This window comes from Ambystoma mexicanum, chromosome 14 (assembly GCF_040938575.1).
Source record: "Ambystoma mexicanum isolate Mex_15411 chromosome 14, UKY_AmexF1_1, whole genome shotgun sequence".
Lineage (NCBI taxonomy): Eukaryota > Metazoa > Chordata > Amphibia > Caudata > Ambystomatidae > Ambystoma > Ambystoma mexicanum.
In genome coordinates, this window is record NC_090940.1 from 184567813 (window position 1) to 184590161 (window position 22349).

Consider the following 22349-nt stretch of genomic DNA (forward strand, 5'->3'; position numbering starts at 1 on the left):
GTGACTCATCTTTAAAAAGGGCAACTGCTCTACAGTGGAACCATTAACTAGAAGCCCTATGGTAGCAGAACACTGCACTGCCCCATAAGCACGACCACTTCAGGTTCAGCAGGAGGATAAAAGAGGCCCACTTCTACCAAGCATTTAGCATCTAAAGCACCTGAAACTGAGCAGTTATGAGAACAAAGGTGGCCGTTCTACAACAATACCTACTTCCTGCAATCGCTTACTCCCTGTTCTTGCACACAGCACCAGAGAAATAATATCATAAATAAAGAAATAAATAATTACCATTATTTGTACTCATTGATGCATAGATACAGACACACGACAGAACACTGTAAATTGGAGGACAAAACACAGCACTTTTTATTTTTTTCAGAAGCTTGTATGTTTATTGATGCAAATTTATTTCATTTAAGAGATCAGGTTTTTTCATTATTGAATTGGATCTCTTATCTTTATGAAACTTTAATGAAGCTTTTTGAAAAGAAAAAAGTGGAGGGGAATCTTTTTTATGTAACATTTTTCCAAATTAAAATCACAGCAATCATGTTCTCTCAACTTCCTCGATGAATATTGCACAGCCGGTCATCATTTTTAAGGGATGACAATTTAAAGCAACTTGACAACTTTAGCCATGCGAACCTCGGCTGTAAAAACTTCAAAATAGTGGATGTCTTGCATCGAAAATGGCGCACGACACTTAAATGTTATGTAGGGACTGTCATTAACAAAGACCACAAACTCGTTATCTCCAAATTCAAAGGCAACCTGAAATCATAATAACAGAGAAAAATATTGCTTTAAGTATATGCATGTTTGCAATTTGGTAGTTAGATATCATTGGTATTATAAATACACGATTCTTCCATTGTTAGTTATGCCATTTTACCACTTCAAGGTATCCAACAACACATTTTAAACAACTATGTACATATTTTAAACTGCAGCTATGTCTCCACATGATCATAACGTCACAACTTCTATTCCTGTCGTTGCCAGTTTGGAACAAGTTTTTACTTCACCTACTACAGGTTGTCAACTTACTTTCTTCATAATGTGCTCCTCCCACAAGTCATCACATCACACCCCTCAGATAATGACATTCTCCTTACAATCTCAGGCATTTATATATGCAAATGTAACTTAATGATTAGAAGAAACACCCTGTTAGCATGTGACCCATGGCATCCAAACAAGTACTCTGCTAGCCTGTGAATGCTCTGCTTGAATCTTGATTCTACTTCAAAGCTCGGATTATGCTTTACTCACAACTTTCCTTCTCTAGCATCAAACATTAAACAATAATATATACAGTAACAAAACATAAAAACTACAACTCCCATTTAGTTTGAGGTAGTTCATATATTGTTGGTCTTTCTCAAAAACACATGATCCTCATGACCAATCACCTCATCACTTGTCCCATAAACACTGACATCATCTTGTTCTTATAGTTAAGTAGACCTTTCATTATTATGGGGGTCATTACGACCTGTGCGCAAAGGGACACGGGGCAACGGTAATGACACCGGTGACAGTAATCCCTTTGCGCCCTATTCCGAGGTCCCTTTGAGGGTCCCTCCTTTAAGGCCTGGTTTTACCAGGCGTTAAGGACAGGACCCGCAAAGCGATACCGGGGTTAATGACGGTACCACAATTTACGGTACCGTTATTGACGCCTTCTCCCTTCCATTTGAGCCCTATGGGGGCTCAAATGGGAATGGGGAATGGCATTTCAAATGGGGACTTACTGGTCCCGCAATGGTCGGAATAGACCGGTAAGTCCCCATACCACCAAGTTGGTGGCGGTACCGGTATTGGTGCTATTCATGGCACTATTAGCGCCATGACTAGCACCAACCTCGGAATGAGGGCCTATGACTGTATTCCTTGTGTGTTTTAATACTTAATGTTTATTGTTTTATGATGAAAGCAGCACTCTCATAGGCAGGATCTGCGCGAGCGCAGCAGGTTCGTTATTGCGGTCACAACGGGGCTCATGCCCTGGCGTCCACAACATAACAGGTCAGCTGGTAGGGGGCGTAATGGTCACAGGAGGTGCTTGAAACGATGCAGGGTGTCGTAGTTCTGGCACTTTTTGGATCACACGTCCGTGACCGTTAGCGACCAGTGCGGGAGCAAGTGATTAAGAGTCTGAAATACAACAAATATATATTTATAAAAACGAACCTGTAGTCACACGTGGCAAGCGTGAGGCATAATACCTCAAGAAGACTGCCAGAAGCTTGCGCTATCGGCAGATCACCCCTGCTACCGATATGTGTGATTTATCATTAAACAGTGATGCGCACAGTCCACAGTAAAAACTGCAATCTAAGAACTCAGCAATACACTGACCCATTGATATACATTACACTGTTATAATATATGTTATTGGGAACAAGCCCAAGACTCCTGTGTTTAAAATTTCCCAATAATCACTGAGCAAAATGATTAGCACTAGTGACGAAGAAAGGGTTCATGTTAGCCAGAAAAAAATACATCCCAGCATGGGCCAAGTCATTGAAAAGGTCATATGGGCCAGTCTGGGACATGGGTCCCAACAATTCTCTCATGGAAGACTGGCTGAAATTCTCCCTCGGGGCATGGACGAGCTCAAGGGAGCAAGTGAACCTGGGAGGGAGAAAAGCGGAACGAAAAATGCCTGTAGGGTACGAGATGCCCAGAACTCCACTGGCACACCACAAAAGGTGAAAGGTGGCAAAAGAAAAGCAGTGAGGTCCAGGGTGAAGGAAAGCAGGTGGCAGGACATATCCTCAAGCAGCTTAGATGAGTAGGAAGATGAGGACTGTCAGGAGCAATCCATCAAGGATGAGGTGGAGATAATATCATTTTCCAGTGAGGGAAAACGCAGGAAAGCTCCCAAGAAAAGGAAAGCCATGGAGAATGAAGACGAGGACACAGATGACTTTTACCCAGGTTCCCTCATTTATCCACGGTCATCGGAGTGGGAGACTCAGACATAAATTGTTGAACTCAGGACACCTCTAGCAAAAGAAGCTAGAAGTAAGCTTAGAACAGAGTGTCCTAGAGCACATCTACCAGATGGGATTGCTAAAACCCCTGATATACATTAATGGATGGCCACCTTCAAAGACATAAAGAAGGGTCTGGATAGATCCTGGCGTTCATTTCAGGATAAAATGCTGGACATTGTGGGGCCGCTTACGAAAATCTTGCAGATGGCAGAAGATGCAAAAGAGAATAACGAGAGCATTGACTCTGTGGTTTTGATGGGGTGGGCTCAGAGGGCCATCTGCCTGTTGGGGAATGGCAGAAGTGCGATCACCGGAGAGAGGTGGAGATCCATCTTAGTTAAGATTGACCCGAAACTAAGCAAGCTGGCTACTTCAGAGACGGCTGCTGCGGCCAAAGGCAAACTTTTTGGAGATTCAATCATGCAGGAACTAATGAGGTTTTCCAACACCTACGCTGCCTTAGACAAGGCCAAGCATCCCTGAAGAGGGTCCTTGGGAAACATGTTTTCAGTTGTACTGGCAGAGGCAGGGGCCACTCTGCCAGCCGCTACGCATGTAGCAGGTCCTTCAATGACAGGTGGCAATGAAAGGAACAGGATGGCCGTAAGCGAAACCCATTCTTCCCCTCTAGGGGAAGAGGCAGAGGAAGAAGTTGGCGGCATGCAGTTCGACAACAGCATAGCACATGTGAGAGCATGCGCAAGGCAGCAAGCGCAAATAGTAAACAAAGTGATACACACAATAGGCGGGAGGCTTGCTCAATGAATAGAGAATTAGAGTCTCATATCCAGAGATTCTTAGGTACTAGACACAGTCCAATGGTTTCACATAGATTTCTATACCCTACCAGTGCAAGTAAAGCTACCAAGGACAATGGTGCAAAGAGAAGAATACCAGCAGTTGCTATACATGGAGGTAAGGGGGCAGAAGCGAAAGGCAACCATTGTTCAAGTAGCAGATACCGCAGCCAACTTTAGAAGCAATATGTTTCTGGTAAAAGGATAGTAAAATCTGAGGCCGGTTATCAATCTAAGGGAGTTGAACGGCTTCATTTTATAAAGACATTTCAAAATGGAGGGGATCCACCTCCTTAGAGACATCTTACAACAAGGGGACTGGTTGGCCCGGATAGAGATCAGGGATGCCTACATAACGGTTCCCATTGCAGTAGAACACCAGAGATATCTGAGGTTCCGCCGGAGGGAACAGACATGGGAGTTCACATGCCTACCATTTGGGCTGACATCGGCGCCGTGGTGCTTTACCAAATTGATGAAACCGGTGGTGAACAACCTGATAGAGCAAGGTATCCGATTGGTCATATATCTGGATGACATATGCATAATGTGCCAGGAGAAGAATTTGATCAGAGATCAAGTGAAAGTCACATTAGAACTGCTACAACATGTAGGGATTTTAAAGAATTGGGAGAAATCCCAGCCACAACCAGAGCAGACCATGGAGTTCCTGGGTTATGTGGTAGACATGAAACAGGGAGCATTAAGATTGCCTTTGAGCAAAGTGAACAGCATCAAAAAGAGATCAGGAACACACTGACAAAGAGGTGATGTCCTTGCAGGAGATAGCCAGACTGGTGGGGCGCTTGGCATCATCAATTTAGCTATATTCCCAGGACCACTAAATTACAGGGCCCTGCAGAGAATGAAGATTCAGCATCTAAGAAGGGGTATATCCTATGAGCAAACAGTTCTGATATTGCAAGAAGCGAGAGTGGAACTCGAGTGGTGGCTACAACTTATGGATGCCTGGAATGAGAGAGCAATAGTTGGCTCATCCCTGGACCTAGTAATAGAGTGCAATGCCAGCAGATAGGGCAGGAGTGCCGGGTGCAGAGAACTGACGACAGGAGGCAGATGGTCACAGCAACAATTGGAGTTGCACATACAATTGCTAGTGGGGTTGTTCATAGTGAGATGTTGGAACCAGAACAGTGCGCAATGTTGTGTGCCCCTCAGGATGGACAATGCGCCTGTTGGCAGATACATTAACAGACTGGACAGTACGAGATCCAAAATGCTGGCAGAGGTGGCAAAGGACTTTTGGCTAGGACCTCTCGCACCACAAGGTGAAAGTCCAAGCTGCGCCCTTCTAAGCCACCCCCCAACCAGCAGGCACCCTACCCAACCCACACAGCCTGCTCACCACAATGTACCACGCTCAGGGAGACGGACAGTAAAGAGAGCCACCGATAACAGCCAACTTTATAACCCTTACCACCTCCTTTACCCACCTAGGACAGCTACTGAACGAGTCCCCAACTCCAGCCGGAATACCACCTACAGGCAGAGCCCAAACTCGTAGCAGACACCCCTCACCCGCCACTACACCACAAGACCACAAGAGAACCAGACCAAAGCAGGACCAACTTGATGTCACCAAACGAAGGCTAAACAACACTCAATCTCACAATGCCGCGCAAATGACCCATCCCAAGGAAAAGACGAAGAGATAAAAGAACAAACACTTCAGAACAGCAACTTAGAACAACAACCATAGAGTGGACCCTCACAGATAAGAACACAAACCAAAGCAACTCTGAGCGAAGAGAAAAATCCCTCTACCTAACTCCATACCTCAAAGACAACCGGCCACCACGGCAACCCAATCCAACTCTAGAAGCAGCAACATCAAACAATATAACACAAGCAAGGAGAAGAAGGATGACCAACACAAACAACAAACAGACGACTGACGCAATAACCCCCTACATCACCAAAGCAAGAAAAACTTCCAATCAACAACCACAACTCCCGAAAGACGAACCCGATGAAAACACAAAGAACCCAAGACAAAACCTAGAAGAACTCTTCGAAGACGCTGACACCCTGAATCCCACAGCCCAACAAGTTACCGACCAGGAAGGAAACCTCAACACCGAGCAGAAGAAGACCGCGACAAAGCCCAAACCAAACAACACCTCCAAACTTCACTGCAATCTAATAAACTCAAGATCCATGTCAAAACACTCAACAGAGATCTTCGACCTACTCAATGACAACAGCATGGACATCCTGTTCATCACAGAAACATGGCTGGATGACAATTACAAAATCACACTCCAAAGCTGCCTTCCGACCGACTTAAAATGCCTACAAATAAACAGAAAAAACAAAAAAGGAGGAAGCATCGCTTTAGCATTCAAAGAACACCTGAAAATAAAAACTGACGAACCACTCAACATCCTCAACTGTGAAACCATGGTCATACACCTAACAGTGAGCCCGTAAACCAACATCACATTCATCCTGGTATACAGACCGCCAACATATGATGCAACATTCGTCGATAACTTCATAGAAGCCATAACCAACTTAGCCATCAACCACGAACACCTAATCATCCTGGGGGACTTCAACATCTGGTTTGAAGACAGCCACGCCAACTCCCAAAACTCACTAATTGAACAACTCAGCACCATGAAACTACGACAACTAGTCAAAGGAGCAAAGCACTCAGCAGGACACACCCTAGACGCAATTTTCGCCAAAGAAAAACACATCACCACGGCACCTCCTATACAAATACTGTGGAGCGACCATCTCATCATCCCATTCGTGATCACTCTGCCTATGCCTACCCAAGCCTACATTCAACATCTGAAACTCACAACCACCACAAAAAGAAACTGGAAACACGTCAAAGAAAGCAATCTATTCGAACAACTGGAATTAAAAAAACCCTCAACTACAGAACTGGAACTTGCGGACCTAGACGGGAAAGCAGAGATTCTCCACAAATGGATCACGGATACAATAGACAAGATCGCCCCAGAAAAAACGTTCACCCCATCAAAAAAAAGATCAACGGCAAAATGGTTCACCCCACTATTAAACGACATGAAAAAGGAAAACAAAAAGACGGAATTAGAATGGAGGAAAGAATACAACCCAAAAAAAAACTGTACCAGAAACAAATCCGTGCATACAAAAAGGAAATTCAAAAGGCAAAGAGAAGACATTATGATGACAAAATCAACAATGCCACCAACACTCAAAAAGAAATGTTTAGCATCATCGAAGAAATGAGAAACCCCCCAGGCAGCGATAACACCCCAAACCCCTCAGAAAAACTATGCAACGACCTGGCGGTCCACTTCAAAAAGAAAATCAATCACATCAGTCAAACCATATAAAAGCGACCAACCAACCACAACATACAACCCAACGAACCTAACACGGAACCACAGCACAAACTGCAAAGCTTTCCTGATATATCAGCAGAGGCATTCGCAATTATGGTAAAACAAAGCAAGAAAGCGGGATCACCCATGTCTCCCAGACATCTACAAATCGATCCTCGCGCTAGGATCGCTAGCAGAACACTACAGAAACCTTCTAAATCTATCACTATCAACAGGGACTGTACCAAAGATCTTCAAATCAGCATACATCAAGCCACTCTTGAAAAACACAAGTGGTGATGTAGATGACTTTTCCAACTACAGGCCGATCTCTAACATCCCCTACCCAGCAAAACTTCTAGAAACCTACGTATATAAACTAACCCAAGAACACATATAAAAACACCACCTCCTGGACCCAGCTCAAATCGGTTTCACACCAGAGAGAGGAACGGAAACAGCACTACTATCCATCTGGGACGACCTCAAAACTAACGCAAACTCGAACACTACCTCAGCCCTTATTCTGCTCGACCTCTCCGCAGCCTTTGACACAGTTAGCCACGACACCCTGACCAAAAGACTAGAAGACATAGGCATAACTGACACAGCACTACGCTGGACCAAATCATTCCTAGCAGACAGGACAGAAACCGTATGGGTCAAACCTTTCAAATCCACTCCACGAGTTAACGACGGTGGAGTGCCCCAAGGATCCTCACTATCCCCACTATATTTCAACATCTATCAGACTCCGGTCATCAGAATCTTCAAAAAATACATTACATGTTACAACTACGCGGACGACACTACGATCATCTACAAAATCGAAGACACCGATGCCGATCATTCAACCCTAATCGACTGTCTAAAAGAAGTCTTCATCTGGATGGATGCCAACAACCTGAAAATCAACCCAGGAAAGACAGAAATCATGATCGTATCTAAAGACCAAGAGAACGAAACCACCATCCCATGGCCTATGGAAATGGGAAACACACCAACACCATCGAAGGTAGTAAAAAATTTGGGAGTCCTAATGGACAATACTCTAACCCTGGAACCACAAATAAATGCAACAGTGAAGAAATGCTTTTTTCTCCTCCACACGGCAAGAAGAATTCTACCTTTCCTCTCCTTCACGCACAAAACACTCACTATTGTCGCCCTAATCATGTCAAAAATCAACTATGCAAACAGCCTCTACCTCGGAATACCAGAATACCTCCTAAAAAAAACTGTAACAGGTCCAAAATGCGGCAGCAAGACTACTCCTCAAACTATCCAGAAGAGACCACATCACTCCATCCCTAAAAACACTACACTGGCTCTCAGTAAAACAACGCATCACCTTCAAAACAATGTGCATAACGCATAGGGCAATCAGCGGACAAGGAGTGGAATTCCTATAAAGGAAAATAACATTCTGCAAACCAACAAGACCCCTCCGATCAAGCAACGAAACCCGCTTGGAACTAAAACCATACCTGAAGAAAAAACTTGGAGGCACCTCCTTCTACCACTTAGCCGCAAAAACTTGGAACAACATCCCAAAAGAAATAAGAAACACTGAAGATCACCTAAAATTCAGGAAATCACTAAAAACCTGGCTCTTCAACACCGTAGACTAAATCTGGAACCCAAAACCGGAAAAAGGATGACTAAGCCGGAAAGGACACGGACATCCCCGACCCGAGAGAGTAGCTCCCACAACACCTTAACGGGTGACTCCAGATAGATTGGAACACAAGCGGCACGCATAGAGACTGAGTGAACTATCCCAGACAATCCCACCAACACTTTCGCCCGCCCCCTTAGTTATCGACAGGTACCACAGTAGCGTGGAATTGTCAGATATTGGCTGTCACCACACTACCTGAGAGGCTGACATAGGCAGGTGCACTGGCCACAGGAGTAGGAAGGGAGGATAAGGGGAGCTATGAGAGAGCATGTTAGAGGTGCGGGCCAGAGGAGTAAGGAACCCTGCCTACCAATTGGACCCAGATCAGGACAGAGCCGCATCAGGGGAGACTACGCAAGCTGAGCGCCTCAATTCAGGATAGAGACGCAAACTAACCAACCCTACTAACAATCTTCCTTTCTGCATACACCTCTCAAACTCCAAACCAAACACAACCAAAACCTACAGCACAACAAACGGCACAAACTTTACTACATTGCAACAACAAAACAAAAACACATAGTCTTGCACAACAGTACACGACGACTGCCGGCTGCAAACACCCCAGGCCCAGCCAACGGACCCACCGGGCTGAGGCCGCCAACAGCACATCACTGCTCTCTTGCACTTTTCCTGCTTCCTCCCACTAACTCAACCTCCCCTCCTCTTTCAGAGCCGCCAGAGCACCAGGAGTCCACTCCGGTGGTGATAGTGTGCGGTACAAATGTCCTTTAACATTAACATTAACATTTATGCCTACAGAAGAAAGTGTCAGTGACAGCAGGATATCTGCGTGGTCAGCAGAATGAAGTGGCCAACTGGAACTCCAGGTTCTTCAGGGATGTTTGCGATTGGAAGCTTGACGTGAAAGTATTGCAAGAACTTGTGGCATGATGGGGCCTGTGCCGGACGGATGTGTTTGCTCGAGGTTGAACCAACAGTTACATTGCTTCTTCAGTTGGAGACCAGATCCAGAATCGTAAGCAACGGTTGTGTTTCTCCAATCCTGGGGCCATGGACAGAGAGTATGAATTCCCACCATTTTCAATGATAGCGATGACTTTGGCCCAGGTGAGGAGACAGAAGGTCCCTCTGATTCTCATCACTCCAGATTAGAAGGAACAGGCTTTGTTCCCCAATCTTTTGGACATGACTTACAACAACCCGAAAGCTCTCCCGATGGACAAATTCATCAAACGAAATCCCACAGTGGGCAGCCACCCGTTGGTATGAGCAGGCAGCCTCAACCTGAAGTATGGTTGATTTCAGGAGATCCTGGGCTAGGTTGGGATTATCGGGTGAGGCTGAGCGCATTATTAAAGAGTCCTGTGCTCCAGGGACAAGGAAAGCACATCGATCAGCATCTGGTGTATAGAGAGGAAAGTACGTTCCTCTGAAACAGATGTGGTACATATAACAAATTTCCTAGCACTAATGGGGGCACAAGGGAAAGCTTACAAGGACCATTAATACAGCACACTCAGAAATTTGTGTGTCACCCGCATGTCGAGGGGCAAGCTGTTGGAGAACATCCTTTAATATGCAGATTGCTGAATGAAATCAAAATGCTCAAGCCACCTACGGCGAGGTATTCTCAGATGTGGGATGTCAATATATTGAGGTTATTTTCAACATGACCTGACAACATGGATTTATCCAGAAAGGCACTGTCAGCCAAAGTATTTGATGTGAAAGTGTTAGAAGTTACCAGAAAATCGCTATCCCGAATGGGAGTGACATTCTATATCACAAACAGAAAAAAGACGCGTTTGAGGACAGTATTTTATGACTCATTCCTGAATCAACCTAAGCTATGTCCAGTTCGATGCTTAACTGCATACGAAAACATGACAAGAGACCTGCAGCACGCAGGAGTGTTGCAATTACTCATAGCATTACAGAGACCCTTTGGGTCGGTAACCCAGGCAACCCGGCGAGATCGGTGATGCAACAAGCGAGCATCAATGTAGAAAGCTATGGCGCACACTCAGTGAGAGGGGGGGATGGCCTCTAAGGCATGTAATTTAGGAGCTGATTTGGCGAATATTATGAAAGCAGCAGATTGGTGGAATGAGTCGACATTTACAACATTTTATTTCAAACCGATTGAAAAGATGCCAACGTTAGTGGTACGTAAGCTTTGAACAAGCGAGCCTCCAATTTTTGAAGTAGAATTCCGATTGTCAACACTAACGTTATAGAAAATCATAATTCTATTAAAGACAAAGACGAAAAAGATTATCCAACGCTAACAATCGTGATTATAAATATTCTGTTGATTACTTATGATGTTTATGTTACTGTATTGTTATGTAGTTGATGCTGTGTCACGATTACCCACTCCAATAGACCAGATTCCTGAGATGTGATTTTATGTTGTGGGTTCCAACGCAAATAATAAGCCGACAGGGACCTGAAGAGTTGGCTGGACTTATATTTTTCACTTCGTATTTATCTGTTTGGACGCAAAAGTTCAAGGAAGGATCAGCGAAAGAAAGATGATAAGAACAAGATGGTTTCAGTGTTTATGGGACTAGTGATGTGGTGATTGGTCATGTCAGAGCCACCACTGCCACAGCTGTAACCAGTGCGGGGTTTGGGTCCTGTAAGGGCCAGTGCAGGCGTAAACTATTCTAAACTATTGTATTATAGGACACTGTTATGTCCATATTGCAGGAAACAGGCTGAAGATAGCAGAAAACGCCATCTGGCAGCAAGAACTACAAATCCCAACACTTTCGCGCACTCGCGAGCAGAAGAACTACACGCCCGATGGTCTGCGCATGTACGCGGGGCACGCACGGATCCGCGCTTGCGCTAAAGGACAGGGATCGGAGTGGACACATCGGCTGAGGGCTCCTGCAGGTTGCGATCCGCGGGGCCACCCCCCGCCTGAGAATACTGCAGGCCCTGCGCCTCTCACAAGATAAGTGCATTTCTCTTCATACTCGTTTACGAGCAAGCGAATAGACAAGAGAAAACTACCTGTTTAACAATAGCTAGACTGCCAATGCATGCAACGTTGTGGGAGAAGTCTCCACAACTTTCGACGCTAAACATGTGCGCCGGACTGGGAAAAGTCCCGGTGACATTTGCTATTCAGACCAGGCCAAGTGGCCGGCTTATAAATCTGGTGTAACTAATTCCGTGTGCTGTGTGAAGCAACACGGCCCTTGCAGATACTTAGGGCAGATTGCCAGTGTTTGTGTGCTGTGTGAAGGAACGCTGTCTGTGGTCTGAGCTCATACTTGTTTTTGGTTCCTTTGTAGCGGCGCCCCGCTGTATTAGCAGCAAGAACTCAATTTGCCGCCGTCGTGTTACGGCAAGAACTGTGGCAGTCGCCTAGCACGCAACTCGGCAGCATCTAACAAAGCTAAGTGCTCATTCGATTATTCCAATATTGCGTTTGGTCGTAATGTTGGTGCTAACCTTGTGGGTTGGTTGTGATAAGAACAACAAAGCTAATGTTTGAAACAAGTGCGTGACAAGGACGCTTTTGCATATGGTGTAATGTGCTAATGCCATTAGAGGGTCTTGCATTTATGTCACAGTAATTTGGAGCCATATCTTGCATGAGTGTGTGGAAGTGTTCATGGGCGGAGTACCTTCGATCTCAGGAGCCCCAGCGGGGCACATCAAGGCGGACCTTTCCTCAAACCCTTTCCCTATCCATTACCCTTTTCTTACCCTTTACCCTAATTGCCGCTACCTATCCGATCCAATGGATCCTAACCCTCTTTCCCCGGCGGGTTTCGGTGGCCTGTGTTGTTTACCGAGCCAGGTGCCAAGACCCAACAGCGAGGTAGGTGTACATGCTACCTCTGCGCAAGATTGGGAGTCTGATAGTAATGCAAGCCCAAGGATAATCAAGTGCCTGGGTAGCACGACACCATGGAGGAGGTCCTGGCGGCATTGCAAGATTTAAAAGGGGAATTACAGGCTACCCGCCATACACTTACCCTGCCGAGCACCGCCCAGGCTACCCCCTTGCCCAGGGATCATGTTCCGCCCACCCCAGTTCAAGTACACGTGTCTACGGAACCTCCTTTGCCCTTATCAGCCCCAGAAAGGTATCATGGGACCCACAACGTTATAACCAGTTTATCATGCAGTGTCAATTGCACTTTATCACCAAGCCCAACATCTTCCGCAGGGCCCAATCCCGGACCGCGTTTGTTATATCATATTTGGGAGGGGATGCAGCGTCTTGGGCCACTCCACTGGTGACTAAGGATGATGCCATACTGTATAGTTGGGACACCTTTCTTGAGGAGTTTGGAAAGATCTTTAACCGTAAGGCAGCAACCTTAATTAAGGATAGATAGCTTCTCTCTCTAAGTCAGGGGGGAAAGGATTTGGTTAATTATGTAACCACGTTTAATCTATTAGCTGTGGAAACAGATTGGCCGGAAGAAAAACGTTTAGCCTTATTCTACCAAGGGCTACGTGATGAGATTAAAGATCTCATAGTGCAAGTGGATCCACCGCCTGAAAACTGCTCCTCCATGATAGATCTTGCATTACGATTGGACCAAAGGCAAAGCGAAAGAAGGCAGGACAAGAGGAAATGGGATTCAAGACCCGTAGCTAGGTTAGATCAACAACCCAAGTCAACAAAACCTGAAAAACCAGCCGAAGAACCTATGCAAATAGGAACAGTACGGGGACCACTAACTAAAGATGAAAAAGACAAAAGGCGTAGAGAACAACTTTGCCTGTATTGCGGTAAGGGGGGACACTTCGTTAAAGAATGTCCAAACAAACTCAAGAAGGAATTGCTGGGAAATGAGAGAGCTCGCCAGTGAGGGTGGCCCGGGCGAGCCAACTAGAAAATACCCTGAGACTTTTGGCAAACACCCATCATGTGCAGGTAGCTCATGTGACAATCTCAGGTCTTATTAGTTGGGCTAACCAGCAAGTACCAGTAACATTAATGGTAGACACCCGGAGCTACAGGAAATTTCATTGATCAAGATTTAGCATTGCAATTACGGATAGCTCATTGCGGCAAGGAGTGCCAAGAGGAAGTAAAATATGTGGAAGGGTCGCCACTCACGTCAGGTGTTATGACCAAACAAACCAGGTGGGTACATTTGGAATGCACCTCCGAACATCATGAGGACATAAGATTCAATGTAATTGCGGCACCCCAGTTTGGAATGATTTTAGGATTACCCTGGTTAAGAACCCATAATCCGGAAGTAAACTGGACTCGGGGCTCCTTACGTTTTGCATCCAATTACTGTTCAGAACATTGCCGTTGAAGTTCAGCGGAAATTCCAGAAGTACAACCTGTGCCAAGGCAAAGACATGTGATCGGGAGTACGGAAACCCTACTAGCTGTCTACCAAGCCTATAGGCATGTTTTCAGTAAGGCTGCAGCAGAAACCTTGCCACCTCACCGAACATTTGACTGCAGGTTAGATTTAGAACCTGGAGCAGCGTTACTGTGTAGTTGAATCTATGCTTTAACTGAATCTGAAAATGGACACTTACGGCATTACATAGAGACAAATCTAGCTAATGGTTTTATACGACATTCAAAGTCCCCAGTGTCGTAACCCTTATTATTCGTCCAGAAAAAGACTGGGGATTTAGGAACTTGTATAGACTATAGAGCGATAAATAAAATAACCATTAAGAATCGGTACCCACTGCCCTTAATACCCACCTTACTAGACCAGGTGAGAAATGCAAAGATTTATCCAAAACTTGACCTACGAGGGCCTTACCATTTGGTGCAGGTGCGTGAGGGGGACGAGTGGAAGACTGCCTTTAGAACCAAGTATGGGCTCTACGAATATCAAGTCATGCCATTTGGCCACTGCAACGCACCCGCCGCCTTTCTGCATTTCCTGGATTAGGTTCTGCAGGGTTATCTGGATCTCTTTGCTATCGTCTACATTGACGATATACTCATCTACTCCCAGAATCTAGAAGAACACCAAGGCCATGCAAAAGCCATACTACAGAGTTTGAGAGAACATAAATTATACGCTAAACTTGAGAAATGCGTGTTTCATCAAACAACGGTGGAATTTTTGGGGTTCATCCTCTCACCAGAAGGAGTGACCATGGACCAAAACAAGGTACGGGCTATAGTTGACTGGCCATCACCTGCAGCAGTTAAGGATGTGCAGACGGTACTGGGATTTGCAAACTTCTATCGCCGGTTTATCGATGGGTTTGCGAGAAAAGTACAACCAATTACTCGCCTGTTGAAGAAAGGAATAGTGTTCCAGTGGGATACAGCTGCAGAAGCAAGCTTTAAACCTTTAAAAAAGGCGTTCACAACAGCTCCAGTGTTACTGCATGCAGATCCAACCCATCCCTATGTCATAGAAACAGACGCCTCCAGTTATGCGCTCGGGGCCATTTTATCCCAACAAGACAATACCGGCCAACTGCAGACAGTGGCATACTACTCTCGCACCCTATTACTTGCAGAACCTAATTATGTTATAGCAGATAGGGAGTTGCTAGCCATTAAGGCGACGTTCATTGAGTGGCGTCACTATCTGATGGGGGGCTCAACATACTATAACGATTTTGACCGACCACAGAAATCTGCAATTCCTAAAAACCGCCAAGTCGCTTAGCCCTCGTCAACTTCGTTGGACCATGTATTTTGCTGACTTCGACTTTATAGTTACATTCCGCCCCGGAGTGGAAAATAGGAAGGCAGATGTTTTGTCCCGCTACCCAGAACTAGACTTAAAATGCAACAAAGTGGAAGAGCCAAAACCTATAGTATCACCAACTCGCATCATTGGAACTGTAGTAGTGGACAACATGCTTACAGAAATCAGGAAGGCATTGACTGCACAGGAATTGGCTCAGTGGAACGAACCAAGCAAGAAGAAAACCGTAAAGGATGGGCTACCCTTTTTTGGAACAGCTTTATACCTACCTACGCTTGCCATCCGTCAACAAGCCATCAAGTGGTGTCACGATTCTCCTTTCGTGGGACATCCCGGAAATGCCAAAACTTGCGAATTATTAACACAACATTTTTGGTGGCCCAGTCTAAAGCAGGATGTTCAACAGTATTTACGTACGTGTGAATGTTGTTTAAGGAACAAAGCAGCCCATCGAAAACCAGCTGGACAGTTACGTCTCTTACCCACTCCACCGGTACCCTGGCACACTATATCTTTAGATTTTATAGTGGATCTACCATTAAGTCAAGGTTACACCACCGTACTGGTGGTAGTGGATTCTTTGACTAAATTGGCACATTTCATTCCCTGTAAAGGGATCCCTACGGCCCAAGCTTTGGTTCACCTTTTCCTTCAAAATATTGTTTGTTTACACAGCATACAACTACATGTTATTTCGGATCGAGGAGCGCAGTTCACTTCACGCTTCTGGCAAGCCTTTCGTGCCAATATGGGTATGCGATTGAAACTATCCACCAGTTATCACCCCGAAACAGACGGGCAAACGGAAAGGGAGAATCAAACCTTAGAGCAGTACATGCGCTGCATGATGTATGACAATGAATCCACGTGGGCGGATGTCATCTGGTTGGCGGAGTTAGCATATAATAACACCATACATGCCTCCACTAAGGTGTCCCCTTTATATGGAATTTATGGCTATCATCCACGATTCCAGCCGGTGCCACATTCAGCCAATATTGAAGTACCTGCCATGACCCAATTTAAAACACATCTGGAGAGCGTCTGGCGTGGTATCATGACCAATTTGAACACTGCTAAGGCATCCTATAAGAAATACGCGGATGCACATAGGGAACCCGCTCCTACATATAGAGTCGGGGACAAAGTATGGTTGAACACGCAAAACCTGCATCTGATAGGCCCACGCAAGTTCCAACCCAGGTTTTTAGGCCCATTCCCTGTGGAAAAAATTATCAATCCGGTAGCAGTCCGTCTCACTTTACCAACACAAATGAAAATCCACCCTGTATTCCATGTGGCACTGCTCAAACCCACCCCAGCGTCCATTCACTCCAAAAGGCCTCCCCCGATAACTGTGAATGGGGTGCCTGAGTTCGAGGTGAAAGCGATTCTAGATTCACGCTTTCGTCTAGGACAGTTGTATTACCTGGTGGATTGGTTGGGTTATGGGCCTGAAGAAGGCTCATGGGAACCAGCATTCAATGTTCATACACCCCGACTAGTGCGCATGTTTCATAGGAACAACCCAGCGAAAGCTGGACCTGTTGGGAGGGGGAGTACTGTCAGAGCCACCAATGCCACAGCTGTAACCAGTGTGGGGTTTGGGTCCTGTAAGGGCCAGTGCAGGTGTAAACTATTGTATTATAGGACACTGTTATGTCCATATTCCAGGAAACAGGCTGAATATAGCAGAACACGCTATCTGCTAGCAAGAACTACAAATCCCAGCACACTCGCACGCTTGCGAGCAGAAGAATTACACGTGACAACGCCCGACAGTCTGCGCATGTGCGGGGTGCGCGCACGGATCCCCGCTTGCGCTAAAGGACATTGACCGGAGAAGACGCATCGGCTGAGGGCTCCTGCAGGCTGCGACATGCGGGGCCACCCCCCGCCTGAGAATACTGCAGGCCCGCGCCTCTCGCAAGATTGTTAGGGAGAATTCTCTGTTTAGGCTGAATTTCCTAACCTAGTGAGTCCCCCAGCAGCTTTGCTGGATTTTTGGGGTTTATTTTCTTCTCCTGCCAAGAGTGAGACTCTTTTACCCTCACTCTTGGACATGATTTGAGTGTATTCCTGTGACTTGTAATGTGCTTATGGGCTTTGGGGTATTTTTCCCCATAGGCTATCATTGGTTTTTGTATGTGTGTTACACAGCACCCTCAGTGCAGTAACACAGGGGTGTCATAGTGACCCCCAAACATAGACTCCATACCCTGGGACTGACTACTGTCTCCCTGGGCATGTAAAGTCACCATTGACTTTACTAGTCTTAAATTGTGAACAGAACCAGTACAAACCATCATACTGTGGAAGTACTGGTAGGGGCAATTAGATTGCCCCTGGGTCTGTTTGTCGAGGGGGTACTGTCCCGTCCTCCCTCGCCGAGTTTCTGGCTGGTGGCAGTGGATACCACGGAAATATTCCACCGGAATATTTCCCAATGGGATTTCCCATTGATTTTAATGCACCACTTTTTGGTGCAATGTTAAAGATACCGCCGGTTTATTTATTTAATATTAATTCACCGGTTGGGATTTTTTGCCAGAACTCGCCGCCAAAATGGCGTCTGGGTTCACTTAAGTAACCCTGAACCCGAGTCGAGCCTTTGTTCCAGTTTTGGCGGGCTTCTGCACAGAAGCCCTCCAAAGTGGTGCCACTGTGTCTCGGTCTACAGGATGTGTGGGAGGGGGATTTAGGCACCCTGGAATGAGTTGCCTTGGAAACTCAAGTCGCACTCTTGTGTGATTGGCCCAGTGGTGAGCCCCCCGGCTCACCACTTAGCATGTTTTGAGTGACAGCTAGGACTGGTGAATGGGGGTTTGCTGCATAAAAGCAGGGCTTTGGGGACTGGAACTTCAGAAGTCGTCACAGGACCTAAGAAGCCGAAAAGGGAGAAGCTGAGCCGACCTGCCACGACGACACCACCGGTGGAGCCCTGCGGAACCGTCTCACCACTTCCCAACGACAGAGGAGATCTCCAGTCCGGAGAGTCTTCTTCCCTTGACTGGTGGGGATAACCAGTTTTTGCCTTCTTTTCGCCTCCCTGAGCATCTCGTGGCTGCCTTGCCTGTGCCAAGCACCCCGGCAACCGGAATACCACTTTTTACTTCTACCGCGAAAGAGGGGTAACATCCTTTTAACCGGAAAACTCCACGGCTGGTTTCTTCCCTGGTAGTGCAACGACCTTCAGCCTTCCTCCACGTCGAGATCTTCTCTTCCTCTGGACGATGCCGCGACTTGCACCCACTACCAGGAACCACTGCCACTGCTGGAGGATCCTTTCCATTTTGAAGGTACTGTGTTCCGCCCGGCTTCCCTTGCCACCGATTGTACGAGGTAGATTTAGCCCTCGGCTCTCGAACCTGGGTTAGCCTGGGACACCCTAACTAAACTTTTCTAAGCTTAACAGAACTTTTCTACTCACCTGCAAAGACTTTTGAGACTTTGTGACATTGTGTGATCTTGGGCATATTTGGCCTGGCTCTCCCTAAAGTGGGCCTGGCACTGAACTTCCTTGCTCATCAATAGACTGCCTTCTCTAATACTTACTGTGGTTCTCTGAAAAGTGTTTTGCTGTATTGCTTTCTTAATTCTGCCTTTTCCCTCCCTTTTTAAACAACTTGTTGGAGTGCCATCTAACGTTAAGCGCTCACCTCTGTCTGGAAATAAGCGGTGTTAACTAAGACTTGTCCAACAAATAACTAGGGATGTACATATAGTAATTAGGACTGTGTTTTGAATTTACTTACCTTTTTCTGTGCTAGTGTAATTTACAAGTGTGTCTTTTAAATAAATAAGTATATACTTTTACACAAGCTCTGGTCACTGTTTGCTTGTGCTACTGTGCCTCTGTACCTATTATGTATGCTCTGTATACTGCCTAACTCTTCTTGAGGGAAGTCTGACTGCTCAGCCACAGCTACCAAGTGAATCTGTGTGGTACAGACTGCTACCAAGTGGGTTTACTGCCAAACACCTGTAGTCTTAAATCTTTTGCAGTGATCCCAGAGGGAACTGCACAGGTTTCTGCCTAACAAAGATAAGTGCATTTCTCTTCATACTCTGTTACGAGCAAGCGAATAGACAAGAGAAAACTACCTCTTTAACAATAGCTAGACTGCCAGTGCATGCAACGTTGTGGGAGAAGTCTCCACAACCTTCGATGCTAAACGTGTGCGCCGGACTGGGAGAAGTCCCGGTGACATTTGCTATTCAGACAAAGCCAAGTGGCCGGCTTATAAATCTGGTGTAACTAATTCCGTGTGCCGTGTGAAGCATCACGGCCCTTGCAGATACTTAGGGCAGATTGCCAGTGTTTGTGTGCTGTGTGAAGGAATGCTGTCCGTGGCCTGAGCTCATACTTGTTTTTCGGTCCTTTGTAGCGGCGCCCCGCTGTATTAGCAGCAAGAACTCGATTTGCCGCCGTAGCGTTACGCAAGAACTGTTGCAGTCACCTACCACGCAACTCGGCAGCATCTAACGAAGCTAAGTGCTCATTTGATTATTCCAATATTGCGTTTGGTAGTAATGTTGGTGCTAACCTTGTGGGTTGGTTGTGATAAGAACAACCAAGCTAATGTTTGAAACAAGAGCGTGACAAGAACGCTTTTGCATATGGTGTAATGTGCTAATGCCATTAGAGGGTCTTGCATTTATGTCACAGTAATTTGGAGCCATAGCTTGCATGAGTGTGTGGAAGTGTGCATGGGCGGAGTACCATCGATCTCAGGAGCTCCAGCGGGGCACATCAAGGCGGACCTTTCCTCAAACCCTTTCCCTATCCATTACCCTTTCGTTACCCTTTACCCGGTTACCCTAATTCCGCGTACCTATCCAATCCAACGGATCCTAACTTTCTTTCCCCGGCGGGTTGCGGTGGCCTGTGTGTTTTACCGAGCCAGGTGCCAAGACCCAACGCGGAGGAAGGTGTACGTGCTACCTCTGCGCAAGATTGGGAGTCTGATAGGTCATGAGGATCACATGTTTTTGAGAAAGATCAATAATATAGCAACTACCAAAAACTCAAACTAAATGGGAGTTGTAGTTTTTATGCTTTGCGACTGTATATATTATTGTTTAATATTTGTTGCTCGAGAAGTGAAGTTGAGAGTGAAGCATAATCCTTTGCCTACATGTCCTTAATAGAATTATGACTTTCTATAACGTTAGTGTTGAAAATCTGAATTCAAATCATTCATGGCTTGAACCATTTTGAATTATTTATAAACCTTCCGAGTTAGTTCATTATTAGATTCGAATTGACCCTTAACACGATTGGCATTTTCTGATCCTGGTTCAAGCAGATTCAAACCTTTATGAACCTGAGGCACTGATTGGTTTAAATTAGGTTGAATGGATTTGACTCTGAAAAAAGATCCAACACTAGAATACATTAAACACTAAATTAAACCCCAAAAATGTGAGAAATGAAATGAAAATGAAGTGAAGAGAAAAAGCTTCCAACATTTCCAGATAGGTCATTCCAACACGTACACATCCATCTCTTTGTGCTGCAGTATTCGGGGTTCAAATCATCTGAATAATTTTCGGCTTCAACGCCAAGTGTTTTGAACCATTCCAGTCGGTTTGTACCCCCTTTTTTTTTACATAGGTTTGACTGGGATTTAACGCGTTCTCCCATTCATAAAATCCAAACACTGAGGTTACAGAATGTTGCTGCAGTCTCTCACTGTGCATAATCGTATATTTGTGCAATCTGTTAAGCATCTAGAAGCCTAGATAAATGAACAGTGATGGCAACTCCTCTTAGAGTGTTTTTTTTAAAAAAAGTTATGCTTTTTTAAAGCGTTCTACGATCATAAAAGAGGATAGCTCAGGGGCAACACATTTGTCTTGGATGCAAGACAACACAGAGCAACTCAGGTCCGAATTTCGGTCCCACACTTAGAGACTGGTCTCCGATATTAAGTGCCTAACAAAAGATGAATTAATACAGAGCCCTAACACTTGTCACATGAACCAGAAGGATTGCAGATCTGGGTGCATTTCTTGTACAGCTACAGTCTACAGAGAGACAGTGGCCTGTCTTCTCCCTTAACATTTCACTGTTCAACCTGTGAGTCAAGAAGTCAAACCTTGGGTTCTGCAGATGCGTGAAGTATCTGAAATAGTAGGCTTGACTTGCCTCTAATTCTTTCTCCATTTCACTTTGTTTGCTGCATCAACACATTCGCCACTTTTTATTTTCAGTCTAGGAGTTAAACATTCACAAAGAATTACAGCTTAAAATCCTGCCCTTGTGGGAATTGTTATGTGTCTTTTACTGCCTTCAGCAAGAAAGATCCCACATGTTCCGGAGGTCTGGCAGGCAATAATCCCTTAATTGCACAAGGTGTGCACTATCACAGGTGTGCCACCCATGATGTTCTGCCTTGTGAACAAACATGGTCGGAGGGAGTGTGTCTTAGAAAAGCCTGTTTGTATTCCACAGCACACCATTCTCGTAGTGACAAAGGAGGTGAATTGGTACAGCACTAAACTCCATCAACATTGGAAACTTAACATTAACAATTAGAAACCTTTGCTTAAAAAAGATGTGAAGGTGGATTTAATAAAATAAGATATGGGAAAGCATCTTAAGGAACTAGAAAGCAAAAGAAAGGTAACTAAGTATGTGAAAGTGCAAAAGGTTTGCCACCAAATATGGAGTGCAAACTTTATGGCCGTGTTTTCCTTGGCTGGTCCACTCAACATATTCTACAACATTGATGCTTCTAATGTATCTCCCAAACCTACAAAGTGCTGCCTTTGCTGGACTGCCCCCATCCTAGCAGAGGTGACAAGGCAGCAGGGAGCATGTGCTTGTGCTGCTAAGCTGTTCATACATCATTCTCCATTAATGATAGCACTGGCAA

The 22349-nt window shown here is 45.5% G+C and overlaps 1 protein-coding gene across 1 annotated transcript in view; it reads right to left on the minus strand.

Annotated features, from left to right (window-relative positions):
- Window positions 1–357: 357 nt before the first annotated feature.
- LOC138527269 (galectin-1-like) overlaps window positions 358–22349 on the minus strand; it is a 93325-nt gene continuing 71333 nt past the window's right edge. The window contains exon 6 of the mRNA XM_069638364.1: window positions 358–774. Within this exon, the coding sequence (XP_069494465.1) occupies window positions 616–774 (159 nt within the window). The 3' untranslated portion in view covers window positions 358–615. The remainder of the gene's footprint in view (window positions 775–22349) is intronic.